Source organism: Hippocampus comes, unplaced genomic scaffold, assembly GCF_001891065.2.
Source record: "Hippocampus comes isolate QL1 unplaced genomic scaffold, H_comes_QL1_v1.1 scaffold48, whole genome shotgun sequence".
NCBI classification, from domain to species: domain Eukaryota; kingdom Metazoa; phylum Chordata; class Actinopteri; order Syngnathiformes; family Syngnathidae; genus Hippocampus; species Hippocampus comes.
The window spans coordinates 579,439-604,089 of NW_017808403.1; the positions used below are offsets into that span (position 1 = coordinate 579,439).

The window sequence follows — 24,651 nt, forward strand, 5'->3', positions numbered from 1 at the left end:
CTCAACCCAGTCGGCTGGGTATAAATAGCCCAGCATGGTTTTTAAAAAATAAAATAAAAGTGGAGTCAAATTGACTTAAGTAGCGGTTGCTCCATTTTGACTCCAAATTGTTTTGTTTTTTTTGACCCAACAGTTTTTCGAGCGCGTTATGTTAAAGCACAGCTCTACGGATAACGCGGTGGGTGGGCCATCACGAGGGGTGGTTTTTACACCTCTTTGGGTCAAAACCTCGACCCAACGTGCATGCCGGGTCAAATCCTCAACCCAGTGCGCTCGCTAAGAATAACCCAGCATTGGCTCTGTCCCCTTTGCACCCGGCACTACAGTCAAGCTATTACCCCCCACTTTGGCAGAATTCCTACCAGAGGGCGTCCCGAGAGTGTTTTTGGTGATTGACGTTAAAATAGACATCAACATCAGTGAAGATCCTTTCTCCTAGATTTGAAGGCAGTGTGCGATGATTGCGCTCGCCTGATTTGGAATGTTGTAACAGGAGGAGCCACTCCGCTGTCACAAGCTGCATTTGGAGGAAGAAGTGTCCTAATTTACTTGTCAGAGCACTGGCGCTCCAAGAACGGACGAGGCACCCCACTGTGCTGATTGCAAGCTGTTTTGGTCGCCCGCTTGTACAAGAAGGCCTTTCTCTCTCTCTCTCTCACTCACTCACACAAACACACACACACACGTAAACATTGCATTAATGCCACGACCTCCCATTCGGGTGGCTCGCGTGGCAAGATTTCCATCTAGCGGGCAGACGTGGAACCCGGTTCCTGCCAGCCGGGCTGAGGTTCCCCTCAGATCCAGCGCTTCCCGTGACCGTTTATGACCTTGGCCCCGAACCAGTTGAGGTCAGTACACGCCGTATGCGGACGGGCAACCGTTTTTGTCATCGTCAGTTTGAAAGCACTGTTCCTGACAGCAAAGATGGCGATCGAGTCACGAACATGGATTTTTTTTGTCCCATTCATTTCAAATTGCGTTATTCAACTGTACAACAAATATAGACTAAAATAACATTACTAAGAAATGCGCCAATAATAAATACGCCCTGTACTGTAATGTAGTGAAAATAAAACGGAAGTTCGGGTCCGACATGCGACGTTAGCATCCCGGCTACTTGTAAATGCGACCGAGTGAGCAAAAGACGATCCGAGTGATCGCTGCTTTCATCCGGTGGCTGTTACGAGCGACGATAACCGCCGGCTGCGCTAAGAGCTCGCATTTGCGCGACTTCCATTCGAACCCTCGGCTGCTCCGTGTTCAAATGATTCGACGGGCTTCTCGTCTCGCCTCGTTTAGTTTCGGACGACATAGCGCGGACAACGGCCTCCTTCTCGGCGTCGCTGTTTGGGTTTTTATGGGGGGGAGGAACTTCTCTTGTCCGAAGAGCGTCCGTCATCTTCGGAAGTCGCGGTCGCCCGCTCCATTTGTGACCACGACCTTCCGGTTAGCGCGTCTTCTTTTATTGACGGGCGGCTTCTGTTGATTTCAACTTGCAAGCCAAGGTTCGAAGTGGGCACATTTCCTCCCCCTTCGGGTCGGAAATGGTCGATTTCGGGGCCGAGGCCGGGCACCCGGCGGTCGAGCTGTGCTGTTGCTCTGTTCTGAGCTCCTTTGCGGCCGCAAAAAAGTGCGTCATGCGCGCCACACCCCCTTTGTGGCCACAACTTGGTGCTGTGACTCGTTTTCGGCCACCAAATAGCTGCAACGTACAATTTGGTGGCCACAACATGCTCAACTCAGATGGGAGGACAACTTTGGCATCGCCACTGATGAAAACAGCCCATTGTCAGTTGATGTTTTTGGTGAGATGATTTATTCATCATCATGTTCAGTGGCCGGCGGAACATTTGGGAGCTGGGGCCTTCATTCCCTCCCGCTCGCTCGTTTGCGCTGTGGAAGCGGCGACTAAATCCCTTTCCAGGTTTACAACACGTCAGCCAGCAACCTTTTCCTCACAAATGTCCAGTTGTTCTGGAATCGCCTGCCCGGAAAATGGATTTTTCTTCTCGGTCCTCCTCCCTCATCCGTTGAGCCCATCACAAGACTATTGAGCTCAGCCTAATCAGAGGACAGAAAAATGCCGACCTTTACTCTCCACCTGTGCAAAGACCAAAAGTGCTCGAGGGATGGACGCGAAAATGAGGTTTCCTCTGGACTTTTTTTTTTGTGCTCCGTTGACAAGGAGCAGCCGGACCGAACCAAAGAACGCATCTTGTCCAAGCTGCGTTTGCATCTCGGCAAAGTTGTCGAGTTGTGCTTCCCTTTCAGCTTCGTAAACGGGCGGGGCCGCGTGGCGCTCTGCTGAATACGAGCGTGACGGATGGATGGGCTGTCGGCGAGTCGACATCTTCCCGCCAACGCCTGGCGCTCTGCTGAATACGAGCGTGACGGACGGGCTGTCGGCGAGTCGACATCTTCCCGCCAACGCCAAACTGAGGAGGGATGAGCGAGCGGTTTGCCTCGGAGCCGGCGAGCCAGGTCGGGGTGAAGAGAAGCGGAGAACATGACGGCGAAAAGGAATGTTTGTCACGCCGGCGTCGATCACGTCTTTGGTTTTTCCCAGCTGAGGGCCAGCCCGGACCAAGACCTCAGATTCCACATGTGCTTCTCAAAGAGGGACTGCCTGTCATCAGACAAAGCGGCGTCCGGCCCACCGCTGTAACAACGCCCACTGCTACGCACAAGGGAAGCGACGTGGGCGAGTTCAGCCCAAGAGGGTGAGGGGCCAGGCAGAAGCTTTCCAGCCTTCACCAAGCTTGGAGACCCTTTGCAACACTTCTTGGTGAGAAACGCTTTGAACTCGCTCTCGTGATGCCAACTTGCCAGTTTGTTGAGAAAATGTCTCTGTCTGTGTGTGTGCGTGCGTGAGTCACAGCTGTGTTGTCTTTCATTCACAAGTGGACTTTTTTTTATTTATTTTTTTAATCGATAGCAAAACGCGTGTTCTTGTCTCTCCAAGATATGCTGTGACTGAGCAAGATTTGATGACTTGCCCAATTCACGTTCTGACTTTTTGAGCAGCGGGGCCTGCGCTTGCTTGATTGTTTTGTCGTCGTAAGTCGAGGCCCGGGTCTCATGACTTGCACATTGTGTGAGTTATGCCGACGTCAAATGACACAAACGGAACCCGATTCGGAGCCGACGGACGCCTCGCAGAGCGAGGTGGCGTCTCGTGGCCCATTTGGGATTCGACGCGTCACATGACATAGTTGACGAGTCCGGCGCGTCCGAATTCTTGTCGGTCTGGCCGCGTCGTGTGACATGTCCTGGCTCGTTCTTGGGCACCAGGTCCAAAGCCACTTGAACCAAAGGGGAAATATTGGAAAATAGACGTGGCCTTTCCACTCCTGCTACGTTTGCTCACGGCAAAGCCGGCGGCAGATCCGAAAACCAAATTTGTCACATCGAGTTCTTTTTGGAGAGGAGACGGTCTGCACCGCACTCTCCCTAACATCCGGAAATGGTCCATCATTTTTTTTTTGCCGCCTCCCCGATGGTCCGAATGTTGACGGTTGGGCGCTCGGTGAGGGACCGGGCCGGTCTGAGACGCCGAACGATATTTTTCCGGTCATCTGAACTACATCGTGAACCACAAAAAAAAAAGTCCTCCTTCACTCCCCATCGAACAATTAAAAAAAATAAAAAAATTCTTGTGAGTTTGGATGAAGCCCGGTCCATCCCTTCGAAGCCACGATCTTTGAGTCCTGCCCAATACCAAGTACTGGCAGCTAAAGCACTTCTCTAAAACCTCATTTCACATCATGCCCAAAAGACGTGGACCGAGACCTTTCTTCCTGACGCGGATGATGACTCGCCGATGTGTCATCCTGTGGTCGTGTCGCGCCCACTACTTACTCAATGTCGTAGTTTTGGGAGGGGTTGTTGTTTTTTTTGCCTCCACGAGTCGCCGTCACCGTAAAAGAAGGCCAGCACTGGCCCGTTACAGACAGCCGCCGCCTGCGCCGGGGCATCCCTCCAGCGCGGTTGACACCCGTTTGCGGTTGGCCGAGCACGTCGTCGGCTCTGCTCTGCTCTGCGGAGTTCACTTGACTTTGCCTGCGAGGATAATTGGGAGCATGCGCGTCCCTGAACCGAATGCCAAGCGCTGACTGTGTGGACTATTTGGTGTACGCAGCAAGAGAGTAAACAACACCCCCGCGCGCCCCTGACTCGCATTGGCTGTATTGCAAACATTTTGGGGAAGGGAGGGGAGACATCCAAGGTGTGCGTGCGCCCGCACGGTTTTCCCGAGAGAGAAACCTCGAGCCTCGGTAAGTGAAGCCAAACCCCCAAAACCATCCGCCGGCTCCAAAAAGAAGCAAGCCGGCGGCAAAAGAGACGGGCCGGGCCCCTCCGCCACGAAAGCGATGACGAGCGCGCTCATCGGAACCGAAGCCGAGCCGTCCTCGGCGTTCTCCCGAGCCTCGGCCGTCCTCACTCTGCTCTCTCGCGGTCCTCAGCGAGTCAAGCGTCGTCGACATGTCCGGCCAACCTGACACCTCCGACCGCCCCCCTGGTGAGCGCGACGCTTTCCTTTTTATGCTGCCGATGGCAAACAAAATGGCTTTGAAGAGCCTCGCTCGGGTCCTGCCGGATTTCACGCCGCTTCCAGCCCGACGCGCCTCTGCAAGCACCGTTGAGAACTTGAACTTGACTCGAAACGACGACGTTGACCAGACGCTTTTATTTTTGGGGTTTGTTTTTGCCTCTGATTCACCGGTGTCAAAGTCAAGGCCCGAGGGCCAGACCTGGCCCGCCACCTCATTTTATGTGGCCCGCGAAAGCGATTCAAGCACGTCAACTTCCGCGATGCTTTGCTAAATTCTGAAACCCAAATTTCAATTTGTCACATGGAACGAACAATCCGTGATTCTTGTCTACTGATGTCAAAACAACTTCCCCATCCATTTGTTGTCCGCTGTGGATGTTTATCCGAGGGAGAACGCGAACGACAACGTGGCGCTCGACAAGAAATGAGTTGGACAGGCCTGCTCGACTTAGATACGGCGGCCGAGTATTTTTGCCACCTCCGCTGATCGGCGCGACTTCTTATCGCATGGGAAACACGCCGGAGTTTGTTCACATGAGTGACAGGGCGACCGTCAGTCAAACAAGCTCAAGTGCGCCTGAGCCGCGGCAGCCCGTCGCTTCATCACGCTCGGACGCCCGGGCGGGCAGATACGCGGGCGGGATTGACAGCCGGTAGTTGCCGTGCCTTATCGTGGTCCAAACGGGTCACTCGATTGGCATCGTGCCGCCACACGTGACCTCACAACTTTTCAGTCCACCGAAATACTCCCGAACGGCAATCTCAATAGTCGCAGCTGTCGCCAAGGACTTCCTAATTCCTCTTGAAATCCAGCGAAAGTCAGATCACCTATTCAGAAGCTGCGGGAATCCCACCGATAAAGTGCCCTCCGTGCTGTGGCATTTGCATCCAACTTTACAGAAGTGACCTAGCTAGCTAGCTACTCTTCAGTCACCCGAAATACGCCCAAAAACCACGTCAGCGAAGTTCTTTCAAATCCACTGGAACGCGACCAACAAGTGGCCGAACACGTCAAATCCACCGTTGTCAATCGCTCCGTCAAAGTAAGGTCACGACTCCTTGATGTGCTCCAATTCTTCCTCCAAGTTACCAAACTCCTCTGAATCGACCGGAAGACTGCCATCCAGTCATCCAAACGCTCCTCCAAATACTTCTTCCAAGTTAGCCAAAATAAATGGGGTCAAAAAGTCGCACAGAACCGACGTGCACCGAATGATTTCCCAAAGTCGAGGCTACTTCGAGGTTCGGCCGGCGTCCGGGATTGAATTTGCGGGTGTGGCGCGCGAGCACCGGAAACGGAACGTCTTTTCGTGGCGGCGCTTGGGGCGCTTGGGGCGCGGGAATGAAACGGTGCCTGTGCCTGTGCCTGTACCTGCGCATCACTTCAGAGTTCCTGGACATCTGGGACGTGGACCTGATGAAGAAACGAGAGCAGGGCAACACGATTGCGCACCACACGGCCGCCTACCAGAGCAACTATCTGATCGTCCGCCGAGGGCAAGAGTTCCAGCTGGAGATCGCCTTCGACCGCCCCTACCAGCCCAACAAGGACAAGTTTGCCGTGGAGTTTGTCATCGGTGAGTCATTTGCCGGCTCCGATCGGCGAGCGAGGAGCCCACCACGCACCGGGGCGCTGGATCCCGGCAAAAGAATCCCTTTTAACCGCACGACCGTCCGCCCCCCCAGGTTCCAATCCTCAGTACAGCAAGAACACGTACGTTCCCGTCTTCCCCGGCCAGGGCCCGCGGGGCTCGTGGCTGGGCCGCGTCATCCAGACCTCGGACAACGTGGTGCGCATGGGCGTCACGCCCGCCGCCAACTGCATCGTGGGCAAGTACCAGATGTACGTGGCCGTGGCCACCCCGTACGGCGTCCGCAGGACCAAGCCGGACAAGAGCCGCGCCCTCTATGTCATCTTCAACCCCTGGCTGGCGGGTGAGTTCGGCCTCTCTCGCGCTCCCGCACCTCATCCTCGAGTTGGCCGGAATACGTCTCGATGCCGCCAACGTCGTCCTCCGTGCTGAAATGCGGCCAGCGCTCCCGTAAAGGAAGGAGAAATTGAGCTACTTTGCGCGGGAGTGTTGCCGAGACGCGCCGGATGACCGGAACGCACTTTTCTTTGGAGTCGGCCAATCCTCCACTCCAGTTGCTCCAAAATGCCGCCGCTCGCCTCTTGACGGGTACTCGTATAAAGAGGGAGCGCGTCACCGCCCCCCCCCCTCTGGCATCCCTTCACTGGCCGCAGGAGGAGATTCCAGTTGTGCGGACGGGCGGCTTTCAGTCGTTACTGTGAGAGCGGTTCAGTGGGGAAGGCGGGTGAAACAAAAATGCCAGTCGTTGCTGCGAGGGTGTTGCTGGAGTGCAGATGAGAAAAGTTGCAAGTCATGTGTCGGAGACAATTTCACTTGTGGCTACGAGAGCATTTTAGTAGCGCTTACGAGAGTATTTGCGTGCACCGCGTTGAGCGCTTCAAGTATTAAAGGGGGGTGTGCACTTCAGCAGCTCATGCCAGCGGGGGAAAAAAAAAAAACCCACCAACAACAACAACAAAACAAATTGTGTGGTGTTTGAGCGCGTGCGCCGGAGCGTGTTGACGCATCCGTGTCTTTGGTCAGCTGACGCCGTGTTTCTGGACGACGCCGTCGAGCGGGACGAGTGCGTGACGACGGAGACGGGGATCATCTACCACGGCTCCCATGACGACGTCGCCGAGCGACACTGGAACTACGGCCAGGTGCGCTCCCAACAACTCTCACGTCAAGAGTTGCGTCATCGTCGAAATGGATTGATTCGTTTGGATTTTCACGCACACACTCACACCAAGTGTGGACCAAGATCTGCTCAAAGCCACTGCTGCCATCTAGTGGTGCTCATTCCCGAAGCCTTGACATTCGCCTTGATACTCACCGAGGACCTGCGCACAGCCATTTTATGAAAAAAAAAAAAGGAAAAGAAAAGAACGCAATTTGCCGCTTTGGCACTCAATGAGTTCAGATGTTGATCCTTTTCCGATTTGTCTCTTGTGCGTGCAGTTCAACTACGGCGTTCTGGACGCGTGCCTGTACATCCTGGACAGGTGCGAGATGCCCCTGGTCAACCGAGGGGACCCCATCAAGGTGGCCAGAAGGGCTTCCGCCATGGTCAGCGCCGCCAAAGAGCCACCGAGTGACTTGGCTCGACAGATGACGCGCTTACTTGATCAGTGTATCGAAGTCAGTGACCGCCGTGGTGACGTTCGGGCCATCCCGCCTAAAAACGACCCCCGCTTTCGCCGCTGAATCGGCGGTGCAGAAATTCCAGAGTCAAGTTTGCTTTTCTTCTTCTTCTTTTGATTAGCGTAGGCTCTCAAAAAAGAAAGCTCATTGAAAAAAGCGAAGCCGCCCGTCGAGTCGAAGTCGAGACCTTCCGTGCGCTAGCGCATTATGACCTTGGAAAGAAGGAACTTCAGTTTGATTACTCGAGTGGAAAAAGCGACGTCTTCATTTTAGTCGTCCGCCACCGTCGGAAGTCAAAGGTTTGCCTGTGCCGCACGCAGCTCGACTCTCGCGACGACGACGGCGTGCTGGTGGGCAACTGGAGCGGCGACTACACCTACGGCGTGGCGCCCACGGCCTGGACGGGCAGCACCGAAATCCTCCTCACCTACGCCAGCAGCAAGATGCCCGTGTGCTACGCGCAGTGCTGGGTCTACGCCGCCGTCTTCAACACCTGTGAGTGCCCTGCGCATTTCGCTCTCGGCGGCAACCCAAAAAAAAAAAAAAGCGTCGCGCGCCCGACGGAGACCGGCAAATGGACTCCAAGCCGCTCTTTTCGGAGAGCGGACCACGTAGATGGCCACGAAGCCGAACGCTTCCAAAAGAGAGAGTTGGCGCTCATGGTCCGGTTCTCTTTCGGCAGTCCTGCGCTGCCTGGGGATACCGTCGCGAGTCGTCACCAACTACTACTCGGCCCACGACAACGACGGCAACCTGAAGTCGGACATCATCCTGGATGACAACGGCCGGGTAGATCGCAGCCGCACCAGGGACTCCATCTGGTAGCTTTGCCCTCGCTGGCTATTCGTGCGCACGCGTGCGTGTCGGCGCCGCTCACGTCGGCTCTCCGCTCGCCGCTGCCAGGAACTATCACTGCTGGAACGAGTGCTACATGTCCAGACCGGACCTCCCGCCTGGCTTCGGGGGCTGGCAGGTCGTGGATGCCACACCGCAGGAGACCAGCGACGGTAAATGCCGACCGACCTTGGCAAATGTCGCCTCGCTCTTGAGACGGAATGATGCAACCCCCCCCCCCACCCCCGATCCCATCAAGGCTTGTACAGATGCGGCCCGGCGTCCGTCCGCGCCATCAAACACGGCGAAGTCTGCTTCCCCTTTGATGCCGCCTTTGTCTTTGCGGAGGTGGGTGGCTCTCTTTCACTGTCGAAACCAAAAATGATTGGCGACAAAAGTGAGGAGACCCTCGAGTGAAAAATATTCATTTTTCCGCGCTGCCCCGACCCTCTCGGGAATGGCGTTCAGCCGAGCTGATACTCCTCCTCCACGTTCCGCACGTCGACAGCGGCCGATGCGCAAAAAAAAAAAAAATAATAATAAAAAAAAAAAAGCTCAGTCCCATCGGTCGTCAGACTCACTTTTGCTGCCAGCGGTTTCGATATGAATTGCCGCGTTGAGTCATTTTGAGGTCCCGTGTCATTTCGTCGCTGTTATGCCATGAAAAGGTCACAAGTATTTACAAAAATGACTCATGTGAGCTCCTGCACCTTTGGCCTCTTTGCTGTTGCAAAAAAAGAAAGAAAAACTTTTTTTGTTAGCACAAAAGGTTCAAATGTCAATGAAGGATGCGATGGTGGGCACAATCGGCGTTTCCATGCGCACTCTCCTGTGGGCGCGGCCGCAGGTGAACAGCGACGTGGTGTTTTATTCCCGGGGGAAGGATGGCAGCATGGAGCCGGTCAGGGTGAATCGCAGCCACGTCGGCCGCATGGTTTTGACCAAAGCTCCCGGTGGGTTGACTCGCCGCGACGTCACCGATCAGTACAAGTTCCCCGAAGGTGCGTGCGAAGCCGCCGCCGCCGCCGCCGCTCGACCCGCTCTTTGCCGCGTGTGCATTTTTTGTCAAATCGAGTCATCTGCAAGCCGTTTATTTGCCAACGCGACTTTGAACCGCGACAAAGGCAGCGCCGAGGAGCGCACCGTCCTGGAGAAAGCGGAGGCGTACAGCTGCAAAAGAGAGAAGGCGGAGCTGCCCCCGGGGGACGTCGACTTGGTCCTGTCCTACGTGCAGGCCGGCGTCGGCGATGACTTTGAGTTGACTCTGAAGTTCGTCAATCGCAGCGGCGCTCGGCGTACGGTGGAGGCGTACGTCAGCGGCAGCGTGGTCTACTACACCGGCCTCGTCAGCTCCGAGTTCCTCTTCGCGACCCCCTCGGTCAAGATGGAGCCGGCCGGATGTAAGTCCGCGCAAGCGAGGTCGATCGCGCGCTCCCTGTTTCGGGAGATGCGGTCATCGCCGCCGCCGCCTTTTCTCCGCAGTCGCCAAAGAGTCTGTGAGCGTCGAGGCCGAGCGCTACATGAAGGCGCTGGTGGAGCAGTCCAACCTGCACTTCATCGTCACGGGGAAGGTCACCGAGACGGGACAGATCATCAGCGCCATGAAACTCATCCGCCTGCACGGTCCCGCGCTCACCGTCAAGGTAAGGCGCGCGCCGATGTCGCGTGGCGATGGCCCGCCCGTATGCCCATCCCGCGTCTCGGCCCGCCGTCAGGTGAGCGGCCGCGCCAAAGTCAGCGAGGAGATGATGGCCACGGTGGAGTTCACCAACCCCCTCGGCACCAGCCTGGAGGAGGTCTACGTTCGCATGGAAGGAGCCGGACTCATGCTTCCCAAGTCCAAATACTTCAGGTGAGCGCGTCACCTTCTGGCCGCGCCGCAGGGGTGGCGCGCGACAGTCGCCCGTTTTCAAATCGTTTTGGGGAAATTGTGGACGTCGCGTCCTCCGGGCCAAGGGGGGGGAAGGACCCCCCAGAAGGATTCTTCTGGACGCAAAGTTCAGAAGCCGGCGTCTGTGATGCTACGGGGCTGCGTTGGTGCCGCTGGCATGGCGAACTCACGCATCTGTGAAGGCGCCAGTCGTGCCGTTTTTTCGGAGAAACGTGCCGTCGTCCAAGCGGGGCCTTTTTCATGCCTCTTTTAGCGAGACGAGGCCAAAAGCGCATTCTGCACGTCTCGCAACAACGTGGCCTCTTTTGTCGTCAAAGCGTGCGAGTACTAGACTGGCCCTGCCTGCAGTCCAGACCCGTCTCTCGTTGAAAACATGTGGCAAATGGGAGTGATCCGAAGGTCCTTATTTGAAGTCATACTGAAGCGTGACATACGGGAAAGAACGAGACTGTGAAAGAAGCGCACCTCCAAAGCTTCACCGGTGAGCGTCCTCGGTTCCCAAAGCAAAGGTGGTGCAACGTCCACCGGTGAACACGACCCCGTCGCGGCCTTTTTCAAATGCGTCGCGGCCATCAAATTCCAAGGCGATGAAACTTCCTTGTGGGGACCCACACGCGTGTGTGATGTACTCGCGCCTCTGCTACCTCGTTGTCAGGCTCATCACCGGAGGCGCGTCTCTGATCTGGAGCGAGTTCTTCACCCCGCAGAGGGCGGGAACCAGCAGGCTGATCGCCACCCTGGACTGTCCCGCTCTCAGGCAGGTGCACGGCCAGGTCACGCTCACCGTTGAGGCCTGAGGAAACGTGCGGCTCCCTGCTGTGTTCGCCACGCGCTGCCGTTGTGAGTTGGCGAAATAAATTTGCCACCGGCGGCCAACCAACCCGCGTCTACAAGTGCCTTATTGTCACCCCGGTGACATCTTCCGACTTGGAGAGCGCAGCGCTGAAGGAAAGGGCTGCTTTGTGAGTGATCTGAAGGTCCTTGTTTGAAGTCATGAGGTTCATTTCTCTTGAGGCTTTGCATGATCAAGCCACGTTTCTGACCTGCTCGTCACCGCTTGTCATGAGTCCACAAGGCCACGACTGACTGCGGGGTCGACAAGAATAAGGATGTGAAACTTGCCGCTCATATGTTCAATACGGTAATAAGCAGGGGTGGAAAAGCACTCGCGTGAGGACACATACTTGGATTGGGGGACCAGTAGAAGGCACGGGCGGGAATTTGCAGTTGGGGGGGGAGACAAACTCAATTTTTGCGGAAGCATCCATCATGACTTGACGCGAAGGACGCGCTAAACATAAACTGCGGCTTCCCGCTGGCCTGTTATCTTGTTACCCCAGACAAGCACTTGAATGGGGACGGAGGCTTAAAATACTCCGCCTGAAGTGTCCTTCTGAAAGCATTTCGTCGTGCATGAGCAAAACGAAGCCACGTAGCGGAAAAGGAAAGCAGACGCAGTCGCGGCATTGGGAAGAGCAAAGGTTGAAAAAAGCAGCGAGCCTCGTTTACCCCCATGAGGAGTCCAAAGCACAAGTATCTTTGTTTGTCATCGACAGAGGAAAAAAAAAAAGTCCCATCGGTCGTCACAAAGTATTTGGACTTCATCCCTTCCCACAGCCGCGAGCGAGCGGAGGAAATTCCCCGCTTTGTTTTTGTTCGCTCGCTTCATCTGGTGACCGTTTTTCCTCTTTCGGGTCGAGTCAGGGGGTTGTTGTTGGTATTTTTGCTGGGAGGGGGGAAGGAGGAGGAAGTGAAACTTTCAGGCCGGGGTCCGAGTCATCCCCGAGGTGCTGCGATGCTCAACTTGAAAGGAGGCCTTCTCCCGGCCCGCCGTCATCCCGTGACGAATCGCCGCACGTGAAGCCATCCGACCGCTCCTTTGCGGGCTTGACGCTCACGTGACTTTCTCGGCGCTCAAATAGCGCGGCGGGAAGGCCGGCGGCCGACACGCCTTGGAGTCGGCGCCATGGAGCTCCGCGCCCTGCTCGCCTTTGGGAGCCTGCTGGCCGTCTGCGGCGGTAAGAGAATTTCTTCCTCTCCGCTTGGTTTGCAAACGGCAAGCGCCTTCGGCTTCCTTCTCATTCCAAAAACACACAAATTGTACTTCGAGCCGTCGGTGAACGCTGGCGTGTCTCTGCGGACAAAAGCGGCGGCCGTCAGTTGAAGAAAACCCGACGGCAGTCACAGAAGTACCTGGGATGATTTGGACGATGAAAAAAGTTATTTTTGAATCCAAACCTCAATTTCTTGATGCCCTATTCTCAATTCCACTGCTGAATCTAGTTCCGTTGCCAAATATCATCCCTTTTTCCTTTTCCTGAAACTTGAATTCAAAGCTCACTTTTTCGCATCAAACCTTTGGGTTTTTTTTTTGAAGCGATCCCACATTTCTGTGACCGCTGTGGATTTCCCTTTGGGGAAACGTGCCCCGGGGTTGACCGGCAGCCGGTCCAAGGCGTACCTCGACTCTCACCATCCCCCCAAAAAATGAGCCGGGATCGGCTCCGTCCGGCTCACCCACGACCCGTAATGAGGAAAAGCGGGCTGGAAAATGATTGTTTGGTTTTGGTCAGGGGTTTCTTCCCAAAGTACTGTCAAATCTGCACGACAGGCCTGCCGCCCATCAGCCGCGACTACAACACACGCTGCGGCTGCCTGCGGATGGAGACCAGGATCATCCCGCCGGACAGTTTGCGCAGCATCAAGTTGGTCCCCGAGGGGCCGCACTGCACGCAGACCGAGATCATGTGAGTACGGTAACTCTTTACACGCAGCAGCGGAAAACCTCCTCGTGGGAGTGCCGCAAGGGACTCATCTGGGGCTCCTTTACATTTAGCGCTCTAGTTTAAAGTCAATAATATCAGGATACGAAAAGAACGCGGTTCATCGTGATATTTTGCCCCACCCCGAATCAACGTCACCGTGCGCTTTGATGTCCATCTTTCGGGCCAGAGCCACCCTGGTGAGCGGCGAGCGCGTCTGCCTGCACCCTCAGTCGTGGTGGGTGAAGAAGCTGGTTCACTTCGTCCTCGAGAAGCAGCTCCATCGGCGGGCCGCCGTGATTTCCCGGAGGCCGGCGTGAGGGCCGGCTTGCTTTTGTGAAGATCGACGCGACTCATCAAAAGTTATATACCAGAAAGCTTGTCAAGCAAATGTTCCGATCAGCGGTTTTTATTCGCCGGCAGTGGCTCAAATAAAAAAAAACAAAAGTGTTGAAAGTGAGAACAACGTGTCTTCATTTGCGTCAAGTCTTAAGCGCTGCTGGCGAGGTGGCCCTGCGGTGCGACCGCATAACCTTTGCTCCGGGGGAAGCACTTGTCGAGCGCGAGCGTCCAGCTGCCCGTGTCGTACGCGGCCAGCATGATGTCAAAGACTTGATTGACGGCCAAGATCTTGGAGTGGAAGTTCTTGCCGTTGGGCGTCTTCCGCATGTGTTCGTCTATCGGGAGCCTGGCCGCGCGGACGCCCAGTTCTTCGGCCCGGGAGAGACTCAGCGCCTGCAACCGGGTCAACGCGCACACATCAAATAACCTTCGTTAGAAATGGAAAAACATGCTGGATATCACTGAGCGAGAAATAAAAGTCAAGCCGCTGAAAAAGGTCCGCCCGTTCCGCGTAACAAAGAACAGCACTTCGTTTCACTTGCGGTTGCTCCTCAAGGGCCGTCGAAACAAACAGACAAACAAAGAAGCTTTGGTCCACCTTTTGCACGCTTTCGTCCACGAGGCCTCCGAGGACGTACACCGTGTCGCCGTCCACTCGCTCCAAAGCTGAAAGGACACATCGGAAGTGTTGAGTGTGGCCGCCCGGGGCTTCGGCAACCGACCTTCCCGCTCAACAACCTTCTTGGGCGTCGGGCGAGAGGTAGACGACGCTTTCTGCAGGGAAAATGTCCAGGCAGCTTTGCTCTGTTCGTTCCAGCTGTGAGGAGGAACGGCGATCGTCACACGAGCAGACTCGCTCGGTCAAAACTCAGTCAAAGCTTCCAGTTGGACTTTTGACTCGAGATTCACGAGAAACAACAAGGTTTGGTGAAGACGCGGAGCCAAAGACTCGGCGAGTCCGACCTCGGGCTCCGTGACGGCGACTCACCGAGTAGTTGAGGAAGCCGTCGTTCATGCGCACGCACTCCGCCAGGAGGCGACTGTCCTCCCGAAGGCTGGTCAGAAACAAACGGAAGGGTTTGCTCGCCCTTCTGTTGGATCCGTACAACCGCCGCAACTGAGCTGCCAGTCGGCTCGTCTCCTGCGGCACAACACGCGCGACCGCGTCAAATCGGAACGGTTGAGTTTCGGGCCTGGCGTTCCCCAACGAGGCTCCCGGAATCCATTGCGTGCGAGAGCGCCAAAACGATTTGCCAACGCGAGAGAGCCGCTCGGCTTATCAAGTCGCCGTGGCAAACAGTTGTGCCCGCGCAGGGCGAATGTTGAGAGAGTTGCGCGCACCTTGTCGGACATGCGGTGGCTCATGCTGAGGTCAACGCACACTTTGAGGCCACTGACGCGAGCCTCGGCCAAACGCTCTCGGGTGGCGGCCTTCACGGCTCGCTTGCTGAGCTGATGGTGCGCCGTGTCTTCTTCTTCTTCTTTTCAGACACGCAAAAACACGTTAGGAGAGGAGCGAGCGTGCGCTTTTCTTTGCTGCCGTCTTTACCCGAGTGCCGATTGAGCCTCCTCCTGCGTTTCTCCTCTCTTCTCTTGCTCTTCCTGGCAGCCAGCGTCCTCTCCCAGTGCCGTTGCTTCCTCGACGCGTTCTTCTGACCACGCACAACGGCACACAAGCTTCTGTCATCAACTGCCAAACACCCGCGGCGGAGAAAGGAGGGGAGCGAGCACGGTCATCGCTGCTATATTTACTGAAAGGGGGGCCTGCGGCGCATCTTCCGGCTCCTCCGCTCGTTCCTCCTCCAGCACGTCGATGTTAAGCAGCTCCATCATCTCCCAAACTCCACGTGTCTGCTCTTCGCTCGACTCTGATACAATCTCCGTCATTTTCGCGTGCTAGACTGAGCATAAATAGTAGTCGTATTCGAAATCGAACTTGACAGATGAAAAAAAAAGAAAACAAGTCAACAACAACACAAGCGGCCTCTTCAAAACCTCAAAAAACTCAGGAGAAGTGGGGTCGAAGCCATTTTAAACAGCGCTGTCCTTTCCGATGTTGGAAAGGAGGCATTTTTTTAATCTCTACCTGAACCAAATCAATTCTTCGACAACGTGATTGTCGCATGTAGAGGACGTACACCAGCTGCCTCAGCCAATCAGGTAACAGATAGCCAGACAAACCGAAATTGTGTTACGTTTTCAAAAGGTCTTCGTCTTCAATTTCACGAGTAATTGCCGTTATTTAGTCAAAATCCAATCTTTTTTTTCTGAATACAAAACAGTATTATATTTTAGTAGTAAAATAGACGACGTTCATAATTGTAAGGACTCATGTTCCTCCTGGGAAGTTAAAACCGGTGCACCTGCCGTTATTTAGTCAAAATCCAATCTTCTTTTCTGAATACAAAATAGTATTATATTTCAGTAAAAGACGACGTTCATATTTGTTACAACTCATGTTCCTCCTGGGAAGTTAAAACCGGTGCACCGGAAGCAGGACAAGAGTCAACTTCATTGCGTCAACACTGGATAGGAATGTCAGACAAACTCCCGGGAGTATGTCAGACACTTAGGATAGATTTCATGAGGAAGAGCATGAGAAGGACATTTAGGTCATTTTGCGGTGGTTATTTTGGTTTTTACTCATAATAAAGCAGTTATGCCTGACGATGACGTCATAAACGCGACCTAGTGTAATGTTCAAGGCGGCGGAAGATAATTTGAAACGAGTCCAAGTTCTTGAGTGTTTTATCTGCCAAAAGAGAGACTTCAGAAGCCTGCGCAGTGTCCACCGTGGACGCCGCACTCCGAGGAAGCTCTTTCTCCGGCATGGCGGCTGGCGCTGGCCTCTTGTTTTGTTGACTGTTCGGACGTCGCGGGGACAACATGCCGGCTACGTCACCGAACGAGTAAGAAGCAAGACAATCAAAACGGGGGTTCTTGCAGGAAAAATTAATTTTAAAAAACGAAACAAAATCAAGTATAGACAAAGGTGCATTTCAAATTCACACCCAATGGGGCACAGACAAAAAAAGAAAATTAATACAAGTAGTAATGTCTTATATTCGCTCGTTTTCCCATTTGAAGTTGTGAAAAACATTTTCATGTCGTAAATAAATCCGGAGGAGGGCTTACTGCCTGTCCATTTGGCACAATGATCATTATTTTTAACCAGTAACAAATGATACTAATAACGTTTGAAGCTGGAAATTCCAAGTCGTCCGTAGAGTAAATAATGTGGCACAATTCAAAATGTGCAACATCAGTGATCCCCTGCTCCCCCCGATTAATTAATTGATTGATTGTCTGTTCAGTAGCATATTGATGTTGGGTAGATGTAGTTTACTATCACTGTTCCAAAATGTAAATGAACTCGTGTTGTTCCAGTGAACCGGAACCCGAATGGCTGGACAACGCGCAGACAAATGGCAAGCTTTTCTATTTGGAGCTGAGCGAGGAAGAAGAGGAGGCGGCGGTCGTCCGAAGCACGCTGGCTCGGATCTCGGGGAGAAAGCGGCGTGAGTCCCGCAATCGAGGAGGCGCGAGGGAAGACTCGATGCCCTGGGTGTCCGCCTTCAAGACGCAGCTCAAGACCGTGTTGGTTTACCTCAACCCCAAACGTCTCGGCGGCTCGGCTGCGCTCCCTCTGCTGGAGTCTTTGCTGGGTGTGCTGCGTCTGCCGTGTCAGCCGGACGGTGCCTCGGTTGGACGGGAGGGAAGACTGACAGTGGACGGGCTGATTCCCGGCAGCCCAGCAAGCAAGTGCGGCCGTGTCCTCATTGGTGAGGTGAAAACGGGCGCCGTTGCCATCAGCATCGAACATCGAATTTGTGTCAAGACAATTTGGGAGTTGACTTCACCTTAAAGTCAAAAAGGGTCCTTGTTTTTTCAGGTTTGATTAAAAATAAACGTGAATCTGGAAAGAAAAATTCTTCCAGTTAAGGATTGGCAAAATTTTCTGTTAAAGCGGAGTCGTCAGTATCTGTTGAATGTAACTCGCACTCTACTTGAGTGACTTTTAAAATCATATGCTCGGTAGCTTAACTAAGAGTAGGCTGCCATGGCAACTGGTATTGCCATGGCACCCGACGAGGCCTGAACCTGCTCGGCTCGTTTCCTGAAAGCCGTCGACTTTGCTGTTCCCCGTAGGCGACGTTCTTGTTGCCGTGGACGACGTGGAGGTGAGCTCTGAGAACATCGAGCAAGTTCTGGCGTCCGTTTTGGGACCGACTCAGGTGTGAGGCCAACTGCATCCACACAGCTACTTTTCCCCCTGCTCATATTCTCCACTTTTCCAAACGAAAGGCTTCGTTACCCCCTTGGCTCAGTTGCGTGCAAAGGGGCGGGGCTACGGGCATCCATCTGGCGGGCACCTAGCCATTTATTTCCCCCGCGTTGTTTTTCAAGTTTCCGTGTCGTTTGTTGAGAAGTATCTCGCCCTCCTTCAGGTGAGGCTGACCTTGGCGACGTCCACCAATCCGGGCGGCGCCTCCGGACCGGGTTGCCCTGCCATGGCCTCCGTGCCCGTCGTCCCACCGGTGCGTCCGCTGCCCGGAGAGGACGCATGCCGGCCGCGGCCGGTCGGCGGCGGCGGCGTCCCGCACGCGGTCATGTACCTGTCGCTGCAAATGGACGCCAAGTCGCCGCGGGACGAGGTCCATCTGGAGGTGCGTCCGGAGCCGCGTCTCGTGTCGGCGTGTCTGTGAAAAGACGGCGCTCTGGGCTCTGGTGTGCGCAGGAGGAGATCTTGTACCAGTACCCTGCGTCGGAGGCGGCCGCGCGGCTCAAAGGCGCCAGGGGAATCTTCATGACGCTGTGCGACATGCTGGACAGTGTCACGGGAGGTCGCGTTGTCAGGTACTGCGGGCACCAGACTTGGCAAGGCAGCTTTTTTGCCGTCGCATCTTTCAGAACACAAAGGGACTCGGCGTGTTCCTCCTACTTCAAAACACAACTTTGAAAAGAGCCTTTCCAAAGAAAAGCATTGACACTCTGAGCTGACTTCACTGCCGCTGGCGGCTTATTCTGCCGTCTGTGCGTGCGGCATAACAGCCCGTTGCTGCCTCACCGTGTTTACTTTGAACTCCGGGCTGCGGACCTCAACTGGGTTTATATTTCATCAGCATTTCTTTCGTGTATTCCGGATGATTTGTTGACCGTTACCGTCATTTGACAATCGGTTGTACTTTGGGACCGGAGTCGTACGTTCCGATCCCTTTGCACCGGTCAAGCTCGTGCGCCTTTTGACGCGTTCACTCAAGCCGCTCTTGTCCCCCGCGTTTGACCGCTCCTTTAGCTCAACGCTGCTGCTGCCGGACAAGCATCTGGTGCACGTGGGCTACTGGAAGGAAGGCGATGCCCTGCTGGTGGTTGGACTTCCTGCTGAAAGGTACGCGGCCGCCGCGCGCCGGCTCCTGGCAGGGCTGAGCAAGTCGTCAAATTCATCTCGGTTGGTCGGTGGGTTCCTTAATTGCTTGTGTGTGTGTGTTTAAAAAACAAAAACAAAAAAGGAATGGAGAGATATGCTTGAGTAACATAATCACATCCTCAATCGCAATACTAAGGTGGGGTGGGGGGTGCGGGGGGATCACAATTCCCAGTCCGAGTTCCTGGGCGGTGTTCTGGGGACAAGCGTCTCTGAAGTGCGTCAACTTTCCTTCCAGGGTTCCTTTGCCGTGCTTGCAGACGCTGGTGGGCGATGCCGTGCGGACCTTACGAGTCATGTACGGATCCTTGGCCAGGTCAGTCACGCGTGGCAAGCGCGCGACGCGTCTCGCCTTTCGGCGGTGCGTTTGATCGCCGGGCCTCCGCAGGGCCTTCGGAAGGACCGAGCACACGCCGCAGCTGGACCGCTTCTTCCGCTTGTTCTTCCTGCGACTCATGCGGCCGTCCGATTCCCCCTTGGCTCCGCCCACCGACAACTGCAGGAGCATCTTCCTCGACGGGCTGCCGGCCCTGCGCTGGCTCGCGCTGCCTGTACGAGTCAAAGTGAGTGATTGCGCCGGTGGTCCCCGTTGAAAGCAACTGAAATGCCATTCGGCTCTTCCAGCTCCACAAAGCGCCGCAGTCCTTTCGTGACATCAGTTCGCGTTGTGTTGTCAAAATAATACATGATGCAGAAATCCCACCTCCGTTGCAGGCAGAGCCTTTGCCTTTTTTCTTTGAAGGTCCTTGAACACCAAATCATGCGACCACACTTTAAAAAAAAAAGGACGGTGTGGTTTGTATGGTTGAAACCCTTTTGTCTTTTCAAACTTCTTTCAAATGTACACAGTGTCAAACTGAAAGGTGCCACCATCTAATGGCTGATAATGGAATCACACCCAAAATAAACGTGTGTCAGAACGAAATAAAATGCAAACATGGAACCTGTGATGCACGGGAGTTTCCTGTAAAACATAAAAAAAGAGAATGTCAAGAGAACAGGCTCTTTTTTTCAAGTGTCCGCGCTGCAGGATTTGTGCTGAATAGCCCCCCCCACAAAGCGCCCCAGTGAAAGGGTTCAACCGCCAGATTGACATTCTGTTGTATCAGGAAGAAGATGAAATCAGAATAATATCCCACATGACCGTTATTTTCAATTAATAAAAATAGATATGATTCTCCTGCTTTTACTGATTTTTTTTTTTTTGGAGGCTGTGTGTGTGGGGGGGGGGCATGTTAGTGCTACATTGTCAGTTTTGAGATAATGTCTGGAAGTCTGAATGTTGGCCTTGTTTTCTCATCATGACTTTGGAACTTGTGGTTGTCTCGACAGACAGACGTGGACTCGGTTCTCACTGACCTTGAGGCCTCGGATTTTGGAGAAATGGTGAGCTGGGGTGCCTTTTTGCTGCATTTTTTTGGGTTGTCACTCGCGGAAATTCACTTGACATGCTCCCCCCCCTCCGCTCCTGCTCGTCAGTCAGAAGACTTCTTTGGTCTGAGGCGCCTCTACGGGATCCTGGGCTCTTGTCTCTTCTACAAGGTGAGTGGAAGCGTCCGCGGGTGGCTTCTTTCCTTGCAAGTGGAAACGCTCGAACTTGTCACCAACAGTCTCACCTGATCGCCAACCATCTCCCCCAAGAGGACCTGCTGGACGCGTGTCTGTACATGCGGCACCACGACCCGCCGCCTCCCGCCGCGTCCCGGCGCAGCGTGGGCCAGACGCTCGTCTGGCGGGAGGTCTTTCTTCAGCGCTCCCGTCCCGGCCGCCACTTCCTCCTCATCGTGGCCCTGGTTAGTGCAAAAGTCCAAAATCCATCTTTGGACTGTCGATGGGCCTCATCCGCTCAGAAATGCCTCGAATGCCTCCAATTGAGCTGCGTGCAAAATCGCTCGGACCGATTTTAACGCCGCTGTATGTTTCAAAAAGTCCCGCCATTTTCCTCGGTTGAACGCACTGATCAATCGAAACGCCATTTGAGGACACGCTGCTCCGATCTGACCCAGAAAGGCCTCGTTCAAAAGAAGAAAAAAAAAAAACAACAACTTTAGAGCGCAGCAGTTCAAAAGGAAGACATTTTCATGTTTGTGGGTTTTGGGTTATTGAGGGAACGTCATCCACGTTGACGCGGGCAGTACGTAAGAGCGGCTGTGTGTGTCCTGTCGTGCCAGAGGTGCTGGCGGCTGTGCGTGCTGCTGGAAGCCGGCGGCTGCGCGGCGCATTACGATGCGTCTCTGGGACCCGACCGCGTTTATGTGGACCAGGTGCGGCCGCTCGCAGCAACATGATGGCTTGCGGATCGGTGGCAGAACCCTAAACCGACGCCGCGGCCGCAGGTGACGGCTGCGCTGCTACGATTGGAGACCCTGGAGGAGGCCGTCGAAGAACGCCTAAGCGCGGCCGCCGCTCCGCGCTTGTTCTGCGCCGACTGGTTCCCGCAAGCTGGCCTGTCCCAGGCCCGCCTAGACGGGCTGGCTCGGGAGAAGGCCCGAGATCGGGGTGGCGAGGTCTACGCCGACACCGGCTCGGGTTCTCCTGCCAAGATGCTGGCCGGGCGACAGGACTCGCCTGATGCCAGCGGAGGCATCTTCAAGGTAACGATCGCATCAAAGGCTTGGAAATCGGACCCCGACGATGAATCGGACACTCACTCTTTGCTTTTGAAATCAGCAAAAGGCAGACCATTTTTTTTTTTTTTTTTACGCATTACAACACAAACTAAAGGCAATGACACTGAAGCCCCCCCCCAAAAAAGCGAAAAAATCAGTGGATTTTTGCAGATATTTCTTGCCGCTATAAACTTCACTACTAAAGGGCAAAGTATCGCACAAAGTCAAAAAAAGAGCCAAAAAAAGAAGGTTCATTGTTCAATTCTTTTGAATGAATTGAATTGAAAATTCAATTCAATTTTCATGGAAATTCAAACAAGAAGGACAAAATTGAAAAAGGAGGATTTTTTTGGGGGGGGGGGTCTACTTAGCAAGAGTCAAGTTCCCAGTTGGTGCTGAGTTGAGTTGATTTTTTTTTTTTTTCCTTTGTGGGATGAGCCGAAATGTTCGGTAGGAGCGGGCGAAAAGTTAAAAAAGAACCTGAACTTGACACCTTTCCTCGAAATGGCCTTTCACACCGACACTGAAGCCCCCCCCCCCAAAAAAGCTCAAAAATCGGTGGATTTTTTTGCAGATATTTCTCGCCGCTATAAACTTCACTAATAAAGGGCAAAGTATCGCACAAAGTCAGAAAAAGAGCCAAAAAAGTTTCATTGTTCAATTCTTTTGAATGAATTGAATTTAAAATTCAATTCAATTTTCATGGAAATTCAAACGAAGGACAAAATTGAAAAAGGAGGATTTTTTTTGGGGGGGGGGTCTACTTAGCAAGAGTCAAGTTACCAGTTGGTGCTGAGTTGAGTTGATTTGATTTTTTTTCTTTTTCCTCTGTGGGATGAGCCAAAATGTTCAGTAGGAGCGGGCAAAAAGTTAAAAAAGAACTTGAACTTGACACCTTTCCTCGAAATGGCCTTTCATACCCAGTTAATCCTACTGAAAGGTTTTTGGAAGACTCCCGTGATTTGTGAAATAGCAAAATCTGCTGCTGCTGGACCCCCCACACACACAAAAAGGAGACTGCACTGTACCACCCTGCTTTCAGTCACGAAATGACACAAGAGAAAGCAAGCGCACAGCCCGCCCAGATTTCGCTTGTCGCACTTGTTTCCGTCAGATCCAGCGGACGAAGCCCTCGACCCCGTTCCACCTGGGCACGCTCATGAAGACTCGCAGTCGGAGGGACCCGGACCAAATGTCCGCCAAGTTTGGTTGTCCTCACATTTTCTCGCCCGCGTCCGCAACCCGCCCGGGCCCAACTGACCGCGTCTCCATTGCGTGTGCGCGGCAGGCTGAGCGCCGGCGCCGAAAGCGTCTTGTTCCATTACGTGCTGGTGGAAACGGTCCGGGGAATCTTCATCGCGCCCACGCCGACGGAGGAGGCTCAGCTCGGCGGATCCATCCCCCCGTCCCTGATTGGCAACTTTTACCGCTGCTGCTTGTCCATTCGGGCGCTGTTCAAAGAGAACACGCCGGAGCAGGTACGCAGCCATGCCTTGGTCACGCCCACTAGCGCAAACTGTTATTATTTGGGGGAAAACTGTCGTCTCGCGTGACCTTTTCCCCTCCAGGACCAGCCGTCGGCAGAGAGGCCTCGGGGCGCGAGCCGCGTCAAAGAGCACGGAGTCCTGTTCCAGCATGTACCCGAAAACGGGACAAGCTCGAGGAAAGCCGCTCCCACCCTGACTTACTGGGTCATCGGGTACGTCCGACCGACTGCGGAAGGCAAGCGTCCCGCCGCGGTCGAGTTTGACCGGTATGCCGCTTTGTTTCCCTCCGGCAGGCGATTGCTGCCGGAGCCCGTCCCTCAAGAGGTCTACGTGTGCTTTCATGACTCGGTGCCGCCGGCTCCCGTGGAGACGGCCTTCAGGCTCTCCTTCGGTTTGGTCACGTGACCTCACGACTGGACCCAAAGAATTTGGTCGCCAAAACTGGATCTTGTGCTGATGGCTTTGGGATTGGTCGTGATCGATCGCTTTGACATTGGCTTGTTTTTAGAGCTCGTCGTTATTTTTTTTAATGCTCTGTTTTGGTATCAGTTTTTGGGGGAGATAAATTGTTGCATGTTGTGAGTGCGTGTGAATGGTTGTTGTTTGTCGATGGGTGTGCCCTGCGACTGGCTGGCGACCTGTTAAGGGCGTAGAAGACGGCTGCGGTCGGCTCCGGCACACCAGCGGCCCTCGTGAGGGGGAGCGGTTCAGAAATTGAACGGACAGAGTTGTTTGTCGAGTGTGAGATTTGGAAAAAAAAAAAAAGTCGTTGAAAAAATGGATGATTACGTATTGTGTCATAAACTCAATTTCTCAAACGACTGTTTGACCTTCCTTCCATCCTTCTGCACGGACGCAATGCCCTACTTCACAATGAACGCCCCGAGAGCTCACGTAATATGAATTGACAAACACAAAGGATATTGTCGCTAGACTTGTCGTCTGTTAGTTTAAGTCAAATCGCTAGTTTGTTGCTTTGCGCGTGTTTTCGAAGCCTTTTCGTTTTGACTCGGTGAACGCAAACGTTAACATTTTCACTTTTCATTTGCAGTTGTTTCATTACTTTTCGCTCACTTACACTTAGCTCGGATAAGGCAAGGGAAACCTTTTAGAAGCAAGCGCTCTGACTAGCAAGAAAAAAAACAAACCAAAAAAAGAAAGCAGTCAAGGAAAGGGAGGGGCAGGGCACATGGTGCCCTTTCCCATGTCCAAGGTATCCACTATCTTGGTGTTGCTTGAACAGGAAACTTCAACTAGGCCTGACGACTCAAGCGCTTGAAGCGAGCAACGTTTTGTCTTTCCTTTGGAGAATTGTCGGAGCGAGTCTTCTTTCCTCAAAGTGATGTTATCCGGTTGTCCGTGTCCGGAGAGCGAGAACCAGTCCTGCGGGCTAACCGCAAGTTCCTCTGGTAGCACTGCAGGCTGCAGAGAGGGACGCCCGTTTTGGAGCAGCTGTATTTCTTGGGGTTGGAGCAGCCGCTCACGCCGCAGCCGACGGGGGCCGCGGGCGGCGGAGCGCCGGGCGCGGCCT

General features: G+C 54.1%; 5 protein-coding genes and 1 long non-coding RNA gene across 11 annotated transcripts in view; 4 read left to right on the plus strand and 2 right to left on the minus strand.

Moving 5' to 3' along the window:
* The first annotated feature begins 450 nt into the window (after window positions 1-450).
* LOC109508384 (uncharacterized) lies at window positions 451-4,533 on the plus strand. Its single transcript, XR_002166649.1, has 3 exons — window positions 451-851; window positions 2,570-2,788; window positions 4,467-4,533. It is a non-coding gene; the product is annotated as an uncharacterized LOC109508384 (long non-coding RNA).
* A 435-nt stretch (window positions 4,534-4,968) lies between these two features.
* Window positions 4,969-11,373, plus strand: f13a1b (coagulation factor XIII, A1 polypeptide b). Its single transcript, XM_019858295.1, has 13 exons — window positions 4,969-6,132; window positions 6,242-6,490; window positions 7,171-7,289; window positions 7,588-7,695; window positions 8,091-8,265; window positions 8,453-8,591; window positions 8,674-8,777; window positions 8,864-8,952; window positions 9,452-9,605; window positions 9,729-10,004; window positions 10,087-10,247; window positions 10,320-10,456; window positions 11,151-11,373. Exons 1-13 carry the CDS (start codon window positions 5,898-5,900, stop codon window positions 11,290-11,292), a joined length of 2,088 nt encoding a protein of 695 aa, XP_019713854.1. The 5' UTR covers window positions 4,969-5,897; the 3' UTR covers window positions 11,293-11,373.
* Window positions 11,374-12,108: 735 nt separating this feature from the next.
* Window positions 12,109-13,690, plus strand: cxcl19 (chemokine (C-X-C motif) ligand 19). Its single transcript, XM_019858330.1, has 3 exons — window positions 12,109-12,513; window positions 13,107-13,242; window positions 13,448-13,690. The coding sequence occupies exons 1-3, from the start codon at window positions 12,462-12,464 to the stop codon at window positions 13,575-13,577; spliced, it is 318 nt and encodes a 105-aa protein (XP_019713889.1). The 5' UTR covers window positions 12,109-12,461; the 3' UTR covers window positions 13,578-13,690.
* Window positions 13,639-15,601, minus strand: trmt10b (tRNA methyltransferase 10B). 4 transcript variants are annotated; one of them, XM_019858323.1, is made up of 7 exons: window positions 15,352-15,601; window positions 15,140-15,251; window positions 14,941-15,080; window positions 14,588-14,740; window positions 14,338-14,416; window positions 14,198-14,265; window positions 13,639-13,992 (listed from the first exon to the last, which is right to left on the minus strand). In XM_019858323.1, exons 1-7 carry the CDS (start codon window positions 15,484-15,486, stop codon window positions 13,747-13,749), a joined length of 933 nt encoding a protein of 310 aa, XP_019713882.1. In that variant the 5' UTR covers window positions 15,487-15,601; the 3' UTR covers window positions 13,639-13,746. The 4 variants fall into 4 exon arrangements, with proteins under 4 accessions (XP_019713882.1, XP_019713886.1, XP_019713885.1 ...); XM_019858327.1 differs by having other exon boundaries at window positions 14,941-15,077; window positions 15,149-15,251; window positions 15,352-15,600; XM_019858326.1 differs by having other exon boundaries at window positions 15,149-15,251; window positions 15,352-15,600.
* Window positions 15,602-15,638: 37 nt separating this feature from the next.
* Window positions 15,639-23,839, plus strand: intu (inturned planar cell polarity protein). Of its 3 annotated transcripts, none has more exons than XM_019858287.1 (17): window positions 15,639-15,759; window positions 16,987-17,381; window positions 17,749-17,834; window positions 18,048-18,266; window positions 18,338-18,456; window positions 18,896-18,988; window positions 19,263-19,340; window positions 19,413-19,587; window positions 20,357-20,410; window positions 20,504-20,566; window positions 20,635-20,817; window positions 21,196-21,288; window positions 21,361-21,618; window positions 22,748-22,827; window positions 22,922-23,111; window positions 23,202-23,332; window positions 23,414-23,839. In XM_019858287.1, exons 2-17 carry the CDS (start codon window positions 17,156-17,158, stop codon window positions 23,523-23,525), a joined length of 2,160 nt encoding a protein of 719 aa, XP_019713846.1. In that variant the 5' UTR covers window positions 15,639-15,759; window positions 16,987-17,155; the 3' UTR covers window positions 23,526-23,839. The 3 variants fall into 3 exon arrangements, with proteins under 3 accessions (XP_019713846.1, XP_019713843.1, XP_019713845.1); XM_019858284.1 differs by lacking the exon at window positions 15,639-15,759 and adding an exon at window positions 16,050-16,508; XM_019858286.1 differs by lacking the exons at window positions 15,639-15,759; window positions 21,196-21,288 and adding an exon at window positions 16,050-16,508 and having other exon boundaries at window positions 21,334-21,618.
* Window positions 23,840-24,050: 211 nt separating this feature from the next.
* The window catches only part of ino80b (INO80 complex subunit B), a 22,729-nt gene continuing 22,128 nt past the window's right edge, over window positions 24,051-24,651 (minus strand). The window contains exon 6 of the mRNA XM_019858319.1: window positions 24,051-24,649. Coding sequence (XP_019713878.1) covers window positions 24,455-24,649 — 195 coding nt within the window. The 3' untranslated portion in view covers window positions 24,051-24,454. The remainder of the gene's footprint in view (window positions 24,650-24,651) is intronic.